This window comes from Tympanuchus pallidicinctus, unplaced genomic scaffold (genome assembly GCF_026119805.1).
Source record: "Tympanuchus pallidicinctus isolate F22 unplaced genomic scaffold, pur_lepc_1.0 scaffold1, whole genome shotgun sequence".
NCBI lineage: Eukaryota > Metazoa > Chordata > Aves > Galliformes > Phasianidae > Tympanuchus > Tympanuchus pallidicinctus.
Genome location: NW_026294618.1, coordinates 41,655,426 through 41,668,728, shown reverse-complemented (window position 1 = coordinate 41,668,728; position 13,303 = coordinate 41,655,426). Strand labels below are relative to the sequence as shown.

Below are 13,303 nucleotides of genomic sequence, written 5' to 3'. Positions count from 1 at the left end.
TATGCATCTGTTCTTTGCTAACTCTGGAAGCAATTACAGGTTTAGTGTATGGATTTTAACCTTACAGTAGTTCAGAACTTGGAGAAAAAAGTAAGATTTATTTATTTCTTCTTTGCTGCCATTCATTTGAAGACTTTTTCCTTGTCCCAACACATCTTCCTTCAATGATCTTGTTAGTATGAGAAGATTTGTTTATTATAAAATAATGCTCGTAATTCCATGAGGAAACTCGCATAATTAAAGTCTGGAGTTACCTTACTTAAATTTTGCAACAAAAGAATGAAGCATCCAATTTAAGTTGGGTGTGTAGGGTCATTAACAGATGATGGAAATAAGCACCTTCATATTGTATCTAATCCTGCTTATTTTAATGTGGAGTTAATTATCCTGAACCATAGTGGGAGCCTGGGCAATTAGTTTAGGCTAAACCACTTGCCTTTAAACTAAGTGGAAGGAAATGGAGTTCCATTTCAGCCAGGTACGAGCCCCTGTTACCTGACTGGACCACAGTCTTTCCTTCAGGAATGTAAAGATGTTTTCCCCAGACTGTTGCAAATGTTTGTCTGAGAAGGAATGTACCAGATCTAAGGTAGGCTGATCTTTGAGGAGGAACCGTTTTTCAGTCCAGACAAGCATCTGAAGAGAGGAAGATGCCAATACTGAGATTGGGTCATCTGTGAGCCCTCTAGGTTGATATTCTTTCCACATTGATAGCTCACTAATAAAATTTCTAACCAAGATGCGATTCTGAATTTCTTATTTGACCACAGCAACATATCATCTGATTTGGAAACATAATAGGAAAAAAGGTAAATCATCAGCCACGTATTCTTTGTCCAGGAAATGAAAGTGCTTGTTTTATATGGGTGCAAATTTGAAGTTTTATTGCCTTAAGAAACTGTCACTGAGTTTAATGCTGTTAATGTCCCATTAGATCAAGCCTCAAGTGGATTGTGTGGTTATTTTGTATATATTTTGTAATGCAAAGCTTTTAGCTTTAATATTACTGGTTTGGAATGTTACCTGGCGCTCATTCCACAGTGTAAGTATGTATTATTCAGAGTTTCTGAAAGCATTGGAGTTATTGACGAAGCCATTTCATATTCTTTGTGTTGAAAGAATATTTCACTTTTGCTGTCTTTCTGACCTGCATCAATTATTAAAATGTTCATGAAATTGGAATTGTTCCCAGGTATTTTTGCACATGCGTTTTTCTGAAGAGATGGATTCACATGGGTTTTATGGAATCAACTGATTTGTTTTATTTGTGTGCTAGGTGGTATCTTGGCCAACAAACAAAATTGCTTTGATGACTTTCAGTATGCTGCCAAATATCTCATCAAAGAAGGCTATACATCTCCAAAGAAGCTGACTATTAATGGAGGTTCAAATGGAGGCCTCTTAGTTGGTAAGAACTGCTTGTGTATTTCCTGGCTTTGGTACTGGAGTTTATCATGGTAACCAAACAGAAATTTATCAGAACCTTTTTTTCAAGAGTTGCAGAATGTCTGTGCATTAATATATACCAAGCATGAAGTGTATACAGTTCTACTTTATTTGCTGTTTACAATGGATATCAGGATTCTGCAGTGAATAGTGACTGCAGTACTTAGGATTACTGTCTTGTTTGCTAGAGCTAACCCCTTGGTAGAATCACAGAGTAAGAATGCATTTAAAAAAATCTGCTTTTCATCTCTTAAGGCTGATTAGTAGGAAACAATAACTGAATAACCAGAAAATCTGTTATGGGGCATTCAGGAATTTTTGTGTGCCTATGGCATAAGCCAGAATCCCAAGTTCTGCAGTCTTTCCATAGAGCTTCTTATTCAGTCTTTCTGTAGTCATGCATTCTCATTCCTAGAGGAGAAAATGATAACGTGACGTTTCTGCTTTTAAGGCCTTTGTACAAGGACACATGACTGACTTTAATCGTGTAGTTAAGACATGGTGACAAATAAATCCAGGAATGTCTCTTGTGCAAAACACTAATTTCAAGTACTTAAAAAAGCCATGGACTTTTGAGGGACTGTGTAAATGCAATGCTGTTACAAGTGCATTTCATTCACTGCTATGATCTTAAATTCAAGGAAATTAATAGCCTTCTTAGAAAAGGTTGCACAAAAAATCTTATATTCTAAGCGGTGTTTTAAAAGCTACATTTATTTCTGATTATATCCTAGTGTCTAGAAGTGGTAGAATAAAAAGGAGACAGGAGAAGGAAACACAAAAGAATAACGTTGTGGTTAGTTTGGATTATTTTAAAAACAACATGAGGGGCATGACACAGTATGACAGAGGTGATCTACTCATGAGAAAAGCATCTAGTTTATTGGAAATTAGATTTATTAGGACCAGCCTTTGCATGCTCTGCTCTTGCTCTACTCTATTTAACAGCTGCTGAATAACTGACTCTGTTGATTTTGTTGTTGTTGTTGTTGTTGTTGTTGTTGTTTTACAGTGAACTGGTATCTTGTATAAGAAACAAGATTTGGAGTTATACAGCTCTTTGATCTGTGCCATCTTGGCCACAGCAATGTTTTAAAGACAATCATGTAATGTCATGTTTTTGCATATTTGCTTCTCAGATGGCAGGTGTTTGTGTACTGTAAACACCACCAATAGAAATGGATGAAAAAAATAGAGGAAAAAAGTTTTTACACATCATTGGGAGTACAACCACTACAAAAGTCTGTGTTATGTGAGCACAATACATGAAAGTTCTGTTAAACTTCCAATCTATTACGTAGCTTCTGCAAATGCTGTTTTATCCTTACTTGGACTTCAGTTTCACTCAGGATGGGATTCATCCTACCTTGCTTTAGTCACCAAAAAAATCTGGTTTTCTTCATGAACAAGTCAGTTGGGCACCTTCTTTAGGTTAGGGAAAGTAAGTGCAGAGTGCATGTCATGTCTGTATTAGGTGGATGCTGTGAGTCTGGACGCTTCTTGTGAAAGTCTAGTGTTAGAAACCTATTGCAATTGCTGATTTATTACAATCTATCTGGTTTTCTTTGTTCTTAATGAGACAGATTAAAATAGGTGAATTTAGGAAATACAAAAGTGCCTTCTCAACTTAAATTTTGCAGTAGCTGTTCATACAACACTGACAAGCGTAACTGTTATGTTAAGTGCAAGCATCCAGTGCCACATTTTCTTAGTTTTCATTTTCTGAGGGAAAAAACAAATTATAAGGAAGAGTATTGTCGTTCTTCCAAAATACTGATTCTTTTTAATCGTAACTAACAGGAGGTGTCTCTAAGGAGCACAGGGCTCTGAACTCTTGCCTCATTGAGTTGAGAAACAATACTTCCTTGTCCTGCAGGATATGATCCCGAAGCTCAGCATAGCAGCACAGCTGTGACCTGAAAGCCTCTTTCATGCATTTGTCCTCTTGTGTTTGCTTAGGCAAATAGTTCTGAGGCTTTGGTACCAAATTTTAAAGCTCAATGTGTAGAGGGACAAAATTAATGAATAAATTGTTCCAGGTTACAGCTCCATAATGCTTGCAATTATGGCTAACAAAAGGATTGTAATGGGAACTGATAAGTGGCTCCAAAGGTGTTTTCTTACTGAAGTAACTATTCTGAGAGCTAGGAGCAGCAGTTTTGATATAATCCTGAGCAATGTACAGTCCTTCAAGAGATGTTTTACAGTGAAGATTTGAATGAATTTAATCTTACAATAGGTGTTTTGGCTTTTTTTTTTTTTCCTACCAGAATAGCATTTCTCTTCAAAAAAAGAAATGGCTTGAAAAGATCTGATTGAAAGATTCAGTTAGAAGGATGAAGAACTTTTAGACAATAGTCTTATATAAGAAAAAGATCCAGGTAGTGTAGTTACATATCAAGTAGTCACGTACAAGTAAAATAACATCCACCAGAAAACAGAAATAAGATTCAACTGAAGAAAATAGGTTAAAAATAAGCTTTGACTGGGTCTGATGGACCAGAGGAGGCTGTGCAAATTGCTAACAACTTAAATGTTGGTAATAAAAACTTTCTGTGTGTGTCAGAAGCAGGAAGCTGACCTCTTTGATATCTGACATCTTTGGGACTCTACAGGAGCACTAAATAAAGATAATGACAGAACAGAAGGAAATGGTTCATTTCTATTGATGTTCCTTACTACAGAGCATTGGGATTTCCCTTCACTAGTCTCTCCTTGTGGGTGATACTCTGAGGAGTTGCCTCAAGCTGAAGCATTAGCAGAAGAGGTTTTAGAATAAATCGAATGAAAAATCATGTCTTGCCAGGACCAGATGGTACACACACAAGATCCTAAATGAATTCCAATGTGAAACTGCAGACTACTAAGCCTGAATGTCTGATGAACAGAAGGGGACAAGTTTAATGCCAATTTTTTAAATGGTTCATGGCTAACCACAGACTGCAGATCAGTAAATCTGACTTCTGTAACAGACAAGCCAATTGAAACCAATAAATAATAGTTGACATGCATGGGGAAGAATTTTGCAGGCTGAAGATGTATCTTGAAATCTTAGAGCTATCTGAAGGAGTCAAGGAGCATATGGTGCATGTAACAGTGATCTGTTTTTTCTTGGATTTTCACAAGCTTTTCACAAGATCTCAAGACTTTAAAAGAAAGTTCTTGTTGAGTTGGATGAAAGGTTGTCGTTGCAAAAGAAAGCAAATAATGGGAAGGAATGATCTATTTTCACAGTGGACAAAAATGACAAGCTGACGAATTTGAGAAAGACTATGTCTGGTTTGGATGTACAGTGATGAGATTTGAATTAAGGAAGGGATCCATTGTGGTAGTTAAGTGAAAATATAGGCACTGTTATTTCTTATGCTACAAAAAAAAAGTGTAGGGAATTTGTAAAATCATCTGGCAGATTTAAATCAAGCAGAAGTTGGAATTGAAGAACTCATTGCTGCAGGATATCATAACAATAGATGAATAAACATTAAGAAAGGAAATAGATGAATTTATGGAGGATATGTGTTCTGATGGCTGAGGATAAACTTCAACTCAGGAGAAACCAACTGACTTGTTGCAAAAGCTCACAATGTGCAGGAAATCTCTCAGTATTTTCTGTATTTAAAGCTTTTTCCAGAGCATCTGCCAGTTGTCACTCTTGTAAATTGAACATGGAGCTAGATGGTCCTAGTCTGGTTATTTTTTGTAATATGAGACAAGCATTATTCTTAAAGAAATTGTCCCTTCCAGAAGTAGGGAAGTGAAAATAATAAAAAGAAAAAAAATACTGCAGTAACTTTTTTTTTTTTAATTAAAATGAGGTTATTCCTTTGATTTTCTAAAAGTTTGCTTTCATTAGAACTCTTTTCATATGAATTGGCCTAGTAATTATGGAAGGAAACTTATCAGTAAATGGAGTATTTTGCTCCTTAATGTCCTTTTCTTTGTTGACAGTAATATTAGAAAGTGAATGGTTCAGCACACTTCAATTTCAGTAGTCCAAAAGTTCACATATTTAACAAGTGCATTTCTCCTAGCAAACTCAGTTTGTAGTTTGGAAGACATATTTGCTAAGGACTGTGCTTAGTGCTTTAAGAGGAAATAGCTCTTAAGTTCATTAGAAAATATCAGCTTTGACAATTATAATCATTATCCGTTTCTATGTTTGCTTTCATTTTTTTCTTAAGACTGTTTCATTTCATATGCACTGGTAGGCTTCTCTCATTGTAATTGGTTTTATTGCTTTTATTTTGGATATTTTGTATTCAAGTTCTTTGACTTCAGAAATTACATGGGAAATCTATATTTCTTATCTCTCATCATGTTGTTTTACCTTAACAATTTTCTGTTTTGTTTTGGGGTTTTTTTTTCTGACAATAACTTACTGTTATTGTATCTTCTACTGCCAATATCTTTAAGATGTTAATACTAATAGAGTTGTTTTCTTGTTAAAGCTGCCTGTGCTAATCAGCGTCCTGACCTCTTTGGCTGTGTTATTGCCCAAGTGGGAGTGATGGATATGCTGAAGTTCCACAAGTACACCATTGGCCATGCTTGGACTACTGACTACGGTTGCTCTGACCATCAAGAGCAGTTTGAATGGCTATGCAAGTAAGTGTCTTTAATACTTCTGTTCATTGTTAAAATGCAAACTCTGCTCAACAGTTTCAGGTTGTCATGATAAATAGCTATTATTATTAGCTAGTATGAATTATTTCATTCTTTTCTCACATTGGATTTATGGACTTCAGAGTTTCTTTACAAGTCAGCTTCGCATGAGAACAACTCTCTTCAAAGCCACGTTGAGTTTACTGATTATAGTTTCTGAAACCATATTCTACTAGCAGCTTTAACCATTTGTTAGGTACTCTTTCCAAACAATGCCTGCTTTAGGCTGTCACAACAGAGAATTCTCAAGTGAACCACTATGTAAATTGTATTTTTTATGATGGGATAGAGAAAATGACCATTATTAACTGTATTATACAATGTGGATAGGATTTATTTGAAGGAATTGAATGGCAGTAGACCACAACAGGATATTAATTCAGTTCTTAGGCTCTTGCTAAGAGTTCTGGAAAGATTATTTAGAAGGGGAAAATAAAACAGGCACTGTGAGAGAACAGCAATGGTCTGCACATTTGATATAGACACTAACGACTGTGTTAAAATATGTTCCATCATTTAAAATTATTTTTCTGGCATCTCATCTGTTACTATAACTGTATTCCTTCGATAATGAGGATTGGCGTTACAGGACAATGCGTCAGACATGCTAACAATTTGGCTTGTCTGAAATACAGTAGTGTTTAGATAATAAAGTATGTATATACTGGAGTACACTGAGATCTAACTTACCTACAACATTTATTAAAAAAACGAGCAATGTCAATTCCAAATACTAGATAATCAGTTGGGCCCATTGCAATTACGTTTTTACAAGATCCCTAGTTGCTCAATTTAAGGTTTCAGTGGCAAACAAAGTTTGTGTATACAATGCACAAAGCAACTAACAAATTTAATAATTTCTTTAATCATTAGTTTTCAAAAAACATAGTTTGCTTTAAAGTGTAAGTATCAATTAAGTAATCTTGATTATTTTGAACAGTAAAATTTGCATGAACATCTGTAAGTTCAGATATTCTGAAGTTGTAAAGTGGAAGCAAAGTTTTAAATTCATTCTATGATTAGGAGATACGCGTCTGCAGAAAGGACTCATGCTTTACCTGTTTATTTACCTATTTATTTATATGCTTAACTCACAAAATCTCAATGCATAATTTTAAAAACATATAATATTACCTGAAATATTTCTACTTGGCAAAATTTAAGCTGCTTTGCCTCCTGTTCAACTGGCAATGGCACATCAAATCATCAAATATAGAAAGATAAATAATGTTTCAACAATGTTGTCTTTACAGATACCCAAAAATACCTTATAACTAGACTGCCATGTACTCACCATCTTTTTTTTTTTTAAAAAAAAAAAAAAATTGTCATCTTGAAATTCAGTTACATTGCTCTTTCAATGGAAATGAGGGAGCTAGGAATCTGTTATATTAGACAATCAAATATTGTTATATTGCTGTATGTTCTTAAAAACAATTTGGGATTACTTAATAGTTACTCATCTAAATGTGAGATTAATTAAAAAACAAACAGAAAACAAACAAACAAAAAACAGAATTCCCTTTGTATTTTCTGTTATATAGAAGAAATAAGTTGTATCCTCCTCCAGATTTTAAAAATGTAAGACTGTTCTTCGGTTAGATAGAATTCTCTGTGACTGTTAAATTCAGTTTATAATGTCAGAGTATTTTTGTTGTTGTTGAGATGTGTGAATACATTTTTTACATTATGCTGCAGTAGTTTAAAAAAATGTCAATTTTCCTGCAAAGAAAACAAGTTTCTAAGTAAGATAATTTCTTACTCAAAAAGTATGAATCAGTCATCTATCAAGACCCATAAAACTTACAGTTCTTTTTTCAGTTTCCTGCATTATATTCCTCCAGAGTACCTGCATGTTCAAAAGTGGTATAAATATTGGTGGGAACAAATTTTGGTGAATGTATGCAGCACTTGTTCACCATCAGAAACTGTTTTGTATGGAAAAGAGCCATTCATTCACATGCAGACCTGGAAATACATGTGTGTGCTGGAAAAAAGTCTTCATGTCCTTGCTTCGCTGCAGAACAGATCCTGCTATGAGCTTTACAGCTTCTGTCGTTCTTTCCCTGTTGCCCATTCCTGCTATTTTGATATTTCTGTGAGATAGATGCATACACCTCTGTAAGTTAATGTATTTGCTTCACATTTGAGAGCCAGCGATTTGTTCTGTGCCAATTGCAGTCCTGGGATGCGCAATGGGGGACTGTGGAATTGAGTGCTGTCAAACATCACTGTGATAATTTCAGTGGGAGATGGCCTTCTTATTGGATCTTGAGGAGAAAATATATAAATGTTTGTGTATTCTTCTCAGGTATTCTCCACTTCACAATGTTAAACTACCAGAAGAAGACGGCATCCAGTATCCCTCTACACTGCTGCTCACAGCAGACCATGATGATCGTGTGGTCCCTCTACACTCACTGAAGTTTATTGCTACTCTGCAGTATGTTGTGGGGCGAAGCCATAAACAAACCAATCCACTTCTCATCCATGTTGACACCAAAGCTGGACATGGAGCAGGAAAACCAACTGCTAAAGTTATAGAAGAAGTGTCAGATATGTTTGCTTTTATAGCACGTTGCCTAAATCTTGATTGGATTGAATAGGCAAAATGCTTATTACTGTCTCCTTTAGGAAAAAAAGAAGGGCTTTAACACCATTTAAGACCAACCAGATACTACTTGGTGTAGTACTTACATTTAAGAACTGCAGTTCAATATTTTATTGATCCAACCTGCTATGGAATTTTGATCTGTGCTTCCCTTTTTTTAGAATTTCTTTGAATTTCTTTTCTACTGCGTTCCAAAGTACGTATTAAGTAGCATGTTCAAATACATAGCTGAGCTACTGTCAGTGTTGTTGTGAACTTCTAGATTCCAGATTTAGTGTTAGTTGAGCTAATTTCATGTAAACAATTTTAATGTATTTTACACCTATAAACATATCCAGATCATCTGTAATTAAATGTAAGTACTGTCCGCATAAAGAACTCCGAGCATACTTTATTTACACAGTAACTTATTGAAGAATGGAAATGTAAAATGTTCTTTGATAATCATGAAATATCGAGGAGATAGTAGTCTAAGTAATTAATTACCCAGATATTATTAAAAAAAATTGTATTATTTCATACTGTTTGTAACGGTGTTATTACAGTCTATAATAATGTTGCTAAATTGTCTTTTCTTACCACAAAGACTTGAAAATGTCCATTTTCTCTTCTGTTGTTTATTTTCACAAAGAAGAGAAAATTGGAGGCAGGAAAACTTGAAGAACTCTTCAGATACTCAATATCAGTCAAGGTATGCATACACACTTCATAGTGTTGCCTGTCTACTGTTCACTCTTCAACTATTTTTAAACTTTTAAACTGAATTGTTCAAATTCAGATATGCATATGACAGGATATTCTGTAAGGTGCCAAAATTTGAAGATACATACATAATCTTGTCCTAACTGCAAAACAACAAAAGCACGTAAGCAGACTCCCTAATGATTTGACATGCACACAATACCTGAACTGCCATTTCATTAATTTGATTAGGTTGTAGAGCTATTAAATGTGAGTAGAAATTGCCTAGTAGCTGCCTAAACTGTGATGTGCTGCAGCAAGCAGATTTTGATTTTGGGGACAGAAAGGTTTCCTACCATTCACTATTAGTCTTGTTCCCATCAAGCAAATACTACTGCTTCCCAGTTTTGGATAAACTGATACACTCTTCCAGTATTGTTTGTCATCATATTCATCCCAAGGCTTTTGGAATTTTTGAGCAATTTGAGCTCTGAGCTCAAGAGCTTTATCTCTAAGCAAGTAATGTCTCAACTTGGGAAGAGGGAGTGGAATTTAAAAAGTGAGTAGGCTGCTGATTATCTGTACCAAGTTCATATTGTTTCTTTCACTCCCAGGGACTTTTCCTGATTCACTCTGTAGCCTGGGAAGGATCATGCCTCCAAAGCCCTTGTAATCTAATTTGGGGGGATGGAACGTGGTGGGGAAGAGGGATTTCTGCTTTCGTAACAAGTACCATACTGATAAACCTGTATGTGATCTGAAGCTTATTTGTGAGCCCTGGACATTATTTTTACCAATTTATGGATTGCTGTATTTGATCACACCGTCAAATTGAACAATCAGACTAGAGAGCTGAGGGATTTTTTTTTTATTCCTCCAGGCTGTGAAAATGGAGTTCAGGTTCAGCCTCTCACCCTGACCTTTTTCCCATAGACATGTGAATAATTTTCTAAGATCATTTTGGAATTTTTAACAGCTGTGCAGTAGGGGCAGGAAGGAAAGCTGATGATAGAAAGCTGGGACGAGTGTCTGACACACCAGAAGGCTGTGCTGCAATTCGGCAAGACTTGGAAAGGCTGGAGAGTTGGAAAGGCTGGAGAGTTGGACAGAGGAGCACTATGCAGCTCAGCGAGGGCAAGAATCCTACATCTGGAAAAGAATAACCACACATATCAGTACAGGTTAGGGGGGTGACCTGCTGGAAAGAAGCTCTGCAGAGAAGGACCTGAGGGTCCTAGTGGGCAACAGGCTGGCCATGAGTTATCAGGGTGCCATTATAGTTAAGAAGGCTAATGGGATCCTGGGATGCATTAAAAGGAGCATGGCCAGCAGGTGAGCGGAGGTGATTCTCTCCTTCTGCTCTGCCCTGGTGAGGCCTCACTTGGAGTACTGTGTCCAGTTCTGGGCTCCTCAGCTCAAGAAAGACAGAAAACTTCTAGAGAGAGTCCAGTGGAGGGCCACAAAGAGGTTGAGGGGCCTGTAGCATCTCACTTGTGAAGAAAAGCTGAGAGACATAGGACTGTTCAGCCTGGAGGAGACTAAGTGGGGATCTTATCAATACTTACAGATATCTGAAGGACGGGTGTCTAGTGGATAGAGCTGGGCTCTTTTTGGTGATTCTCAGCAACAGAACAGGGGGAATGAAGACAAACAGGAGCATAGGAAGTTCGATCTGAACATGTGGAAAAACTTTATTGTGAGGGTGACAGACCACTGGAACAGGCTGCCCGGAAAGGTTGTGGAGTCTCCTTCTCTGGAGATATTCAAAACTAGTCTCGATGCTTTCCTCTGTAGCCTGCTGTATAGAACCTGCTTTATCCAGGCATTGAACTACATGATCTTCAGTGGTCCCTTCCACCCCCTACGATCCTGTGCTCCTGTGATGCACAGGTGCGGTGCCATCTTTGAAAGTAACACCCCAGATAATCGAGACTCTTCTTGAATGTTATGATATCAAAAGGGCAGAGGTTTTTCTCTAAGCAAGAGCTTTGCTTGATAGGGTTTGTAGAAAGCAGGATCCTTGGATAACTGTGAAACTGAGCTGAATTATATCAGCGCCTTGACTCTCAAATCCTTGAGCACAGCCACCTCAGTCATCTTTTTGGTCTTTGTTTTACCTTGTTCTATAGCTGCTCAAACACGTTTTTTTTCTTTCTGTTTTTACAAGTAGGTAAGTTGTGGAACTTGGAAACAAACATTTCTCTTTGAGTGGCAATTGAGGGTACTGAAGCTCCCAGTTACAAAGTTAATGTTCAGGATTCCCGCTGTAAAAAGCTGCTATCTCTATTAGAGAGGCATGTTGTTTCAGTAGTAAGGTCTTAATTGTGATATTTTAATTGATCTTAAGTAGGTATTCCAAGTACAAGATTCAGGTTTGAAATAAGTGATCTTGCAGAGCTGTCCTATTGACTGCATTGCTCCTTCTAGTAGAGAAAGGATGATGGCCCCACATGGAATCCATGTTAATTCCAACCAAGTAATACAGGAGTAATAAAAAAAAACACTGGAATTTAAACCTTTAAGGTTTCAATTAAATAGACCTGGAACCAAACAATTCCTGGTGTAGAAAAGCATAATGAAATTTCAGCTAATCTGCTTTCAAGGGTAGCAGTGGTAATGCTATTTCACAGAGACGCTCTGTATTCTGTGCCTTTTATTTCCAGTGCATGAAGCAAGTTTCACTTGAGTCCTATAAGAGTCTTATGTTATATAAGCTAAAATCTGTTTCTAAGTGGAAATAAATGAACTTTTCACACGGTACTCCCTTCCAATATTCTTCACAGCTAATGTAAAGATATCTCAGTTGTCTTTGCCTCCATTACAATACATTTGCATCAGAGTTTATATATGTGAAAAGAGTTGGAAGTATTTTAAACGTTTCAAGTCTTCATGTTCTTCACAAGAAAGAGCAAATTAATTTCCCTCATATTGGAGTTGATTTAATTTTTGGTATCTGAGGAAAAAAAGCAACCAGAGTATAGATGGATGCTGAACCCTCCCCACCACTATAACCACCAACATCTAAGGGAAGAAGGAGGGCAGTTGGCTGTGGGTATTTAAGAGTAAGGAATGGTTAAGACAGGATTTGGAAACACCTGTTCCCACACCCAGAACTTCTCCTGTTTCACCAGGATTTTCTTGACATGAGTTTTCTTGGCCATCTGTCTGTAGGAAGGCAGAAACATGAGCAGCAGTTCTTTGGATTTGATACAGCAAGCAACAGCTTTCAGATATCTATGTTTGTTAGGTGATGTCAGGTCGTTTAATTTTAGCCAAGGCAGCCCCTCAGACTTCCTGTCAGCCTCCCCTGTGAAAGGGGTTTTCCAAGCTGAGTAGGATTTGGGGGGAAGGGCTGAGGGAGGCGCTTGGCAGCCAAGCTAATAAACAAGCACCCAATTTTCTGCCAAGCTCTACTTTGAAAATCTTTAGTTAGACAGCTTTTGTGCAATTGCCTCTTTGTGCAGACCTCTCAGGATTTGGATAATTCATGCTGTTTGAACAGCCAGGTTTGGCAACTTTTTTCAGTTCTCCATATGTTCTTTTAATTATTTTTGCCTTGCTATTATTGTGTGCCAGGAAAATAAAAAGTGTTTCTCTAGGTTTTTTTTTTCCCCTTACTATTGAAGAAAGGGGAGGTGAGGTAGCCTTCCAATTCTCTCATCTATGAAGATAGCCAAAGCGTGTTCTCAGACAGTGTTACTCCCGAATAATCCTATACTGTTTCTAAACAATCTCACACCTTCCACATGTTCATGGCATAGGGTTCCCTGTGATGGAGTCCCTTAGTGGAAGTTAGACCAGCTGCTGGCATCTGCAGAAATAATATGAAGTTCTGGACTAGGAGGACTGCGATTTGGCATTTTTCCCCCCAATTTTCCTAAGAAAACGAATGGAAAATTCAAC

General features: G+C 36.9%; 1 protein-coding gene across 2 annotated transcripts in view; it reads left to right on the top strand.

The window, feature by feature from the left end:
- Positions 1-9,238, top strand: part of PREP (prolyl endopeptidase) — a 94,651-nt gene extending 85,413 nt beyond the window's left edge. For both annotated transcript variants that reach the window (XM_052696754.1, XM_052696764.1), the window contains 3 exons: positions 1,277-1,408; positions 5,895-6,051; positions 8,420-9,238. In XM_052696754.1, the coding sequence (XP_052552714.1) occupies positions 1,277-1,408; positions 5,895-6,051; positions 8,420-8,714 (584 nt within the window). In that variant the 3' untranslated portion in view covers positions 8,715-9,238. The remainder of the gene's footprint in view (positions 1-1,276; positions 1,409-5,894; positions 6,052-8,419) is intronic.
- The last annotated feature ends 4,065 nt before the right edge of the window (positions 9,239-13,303 follow it).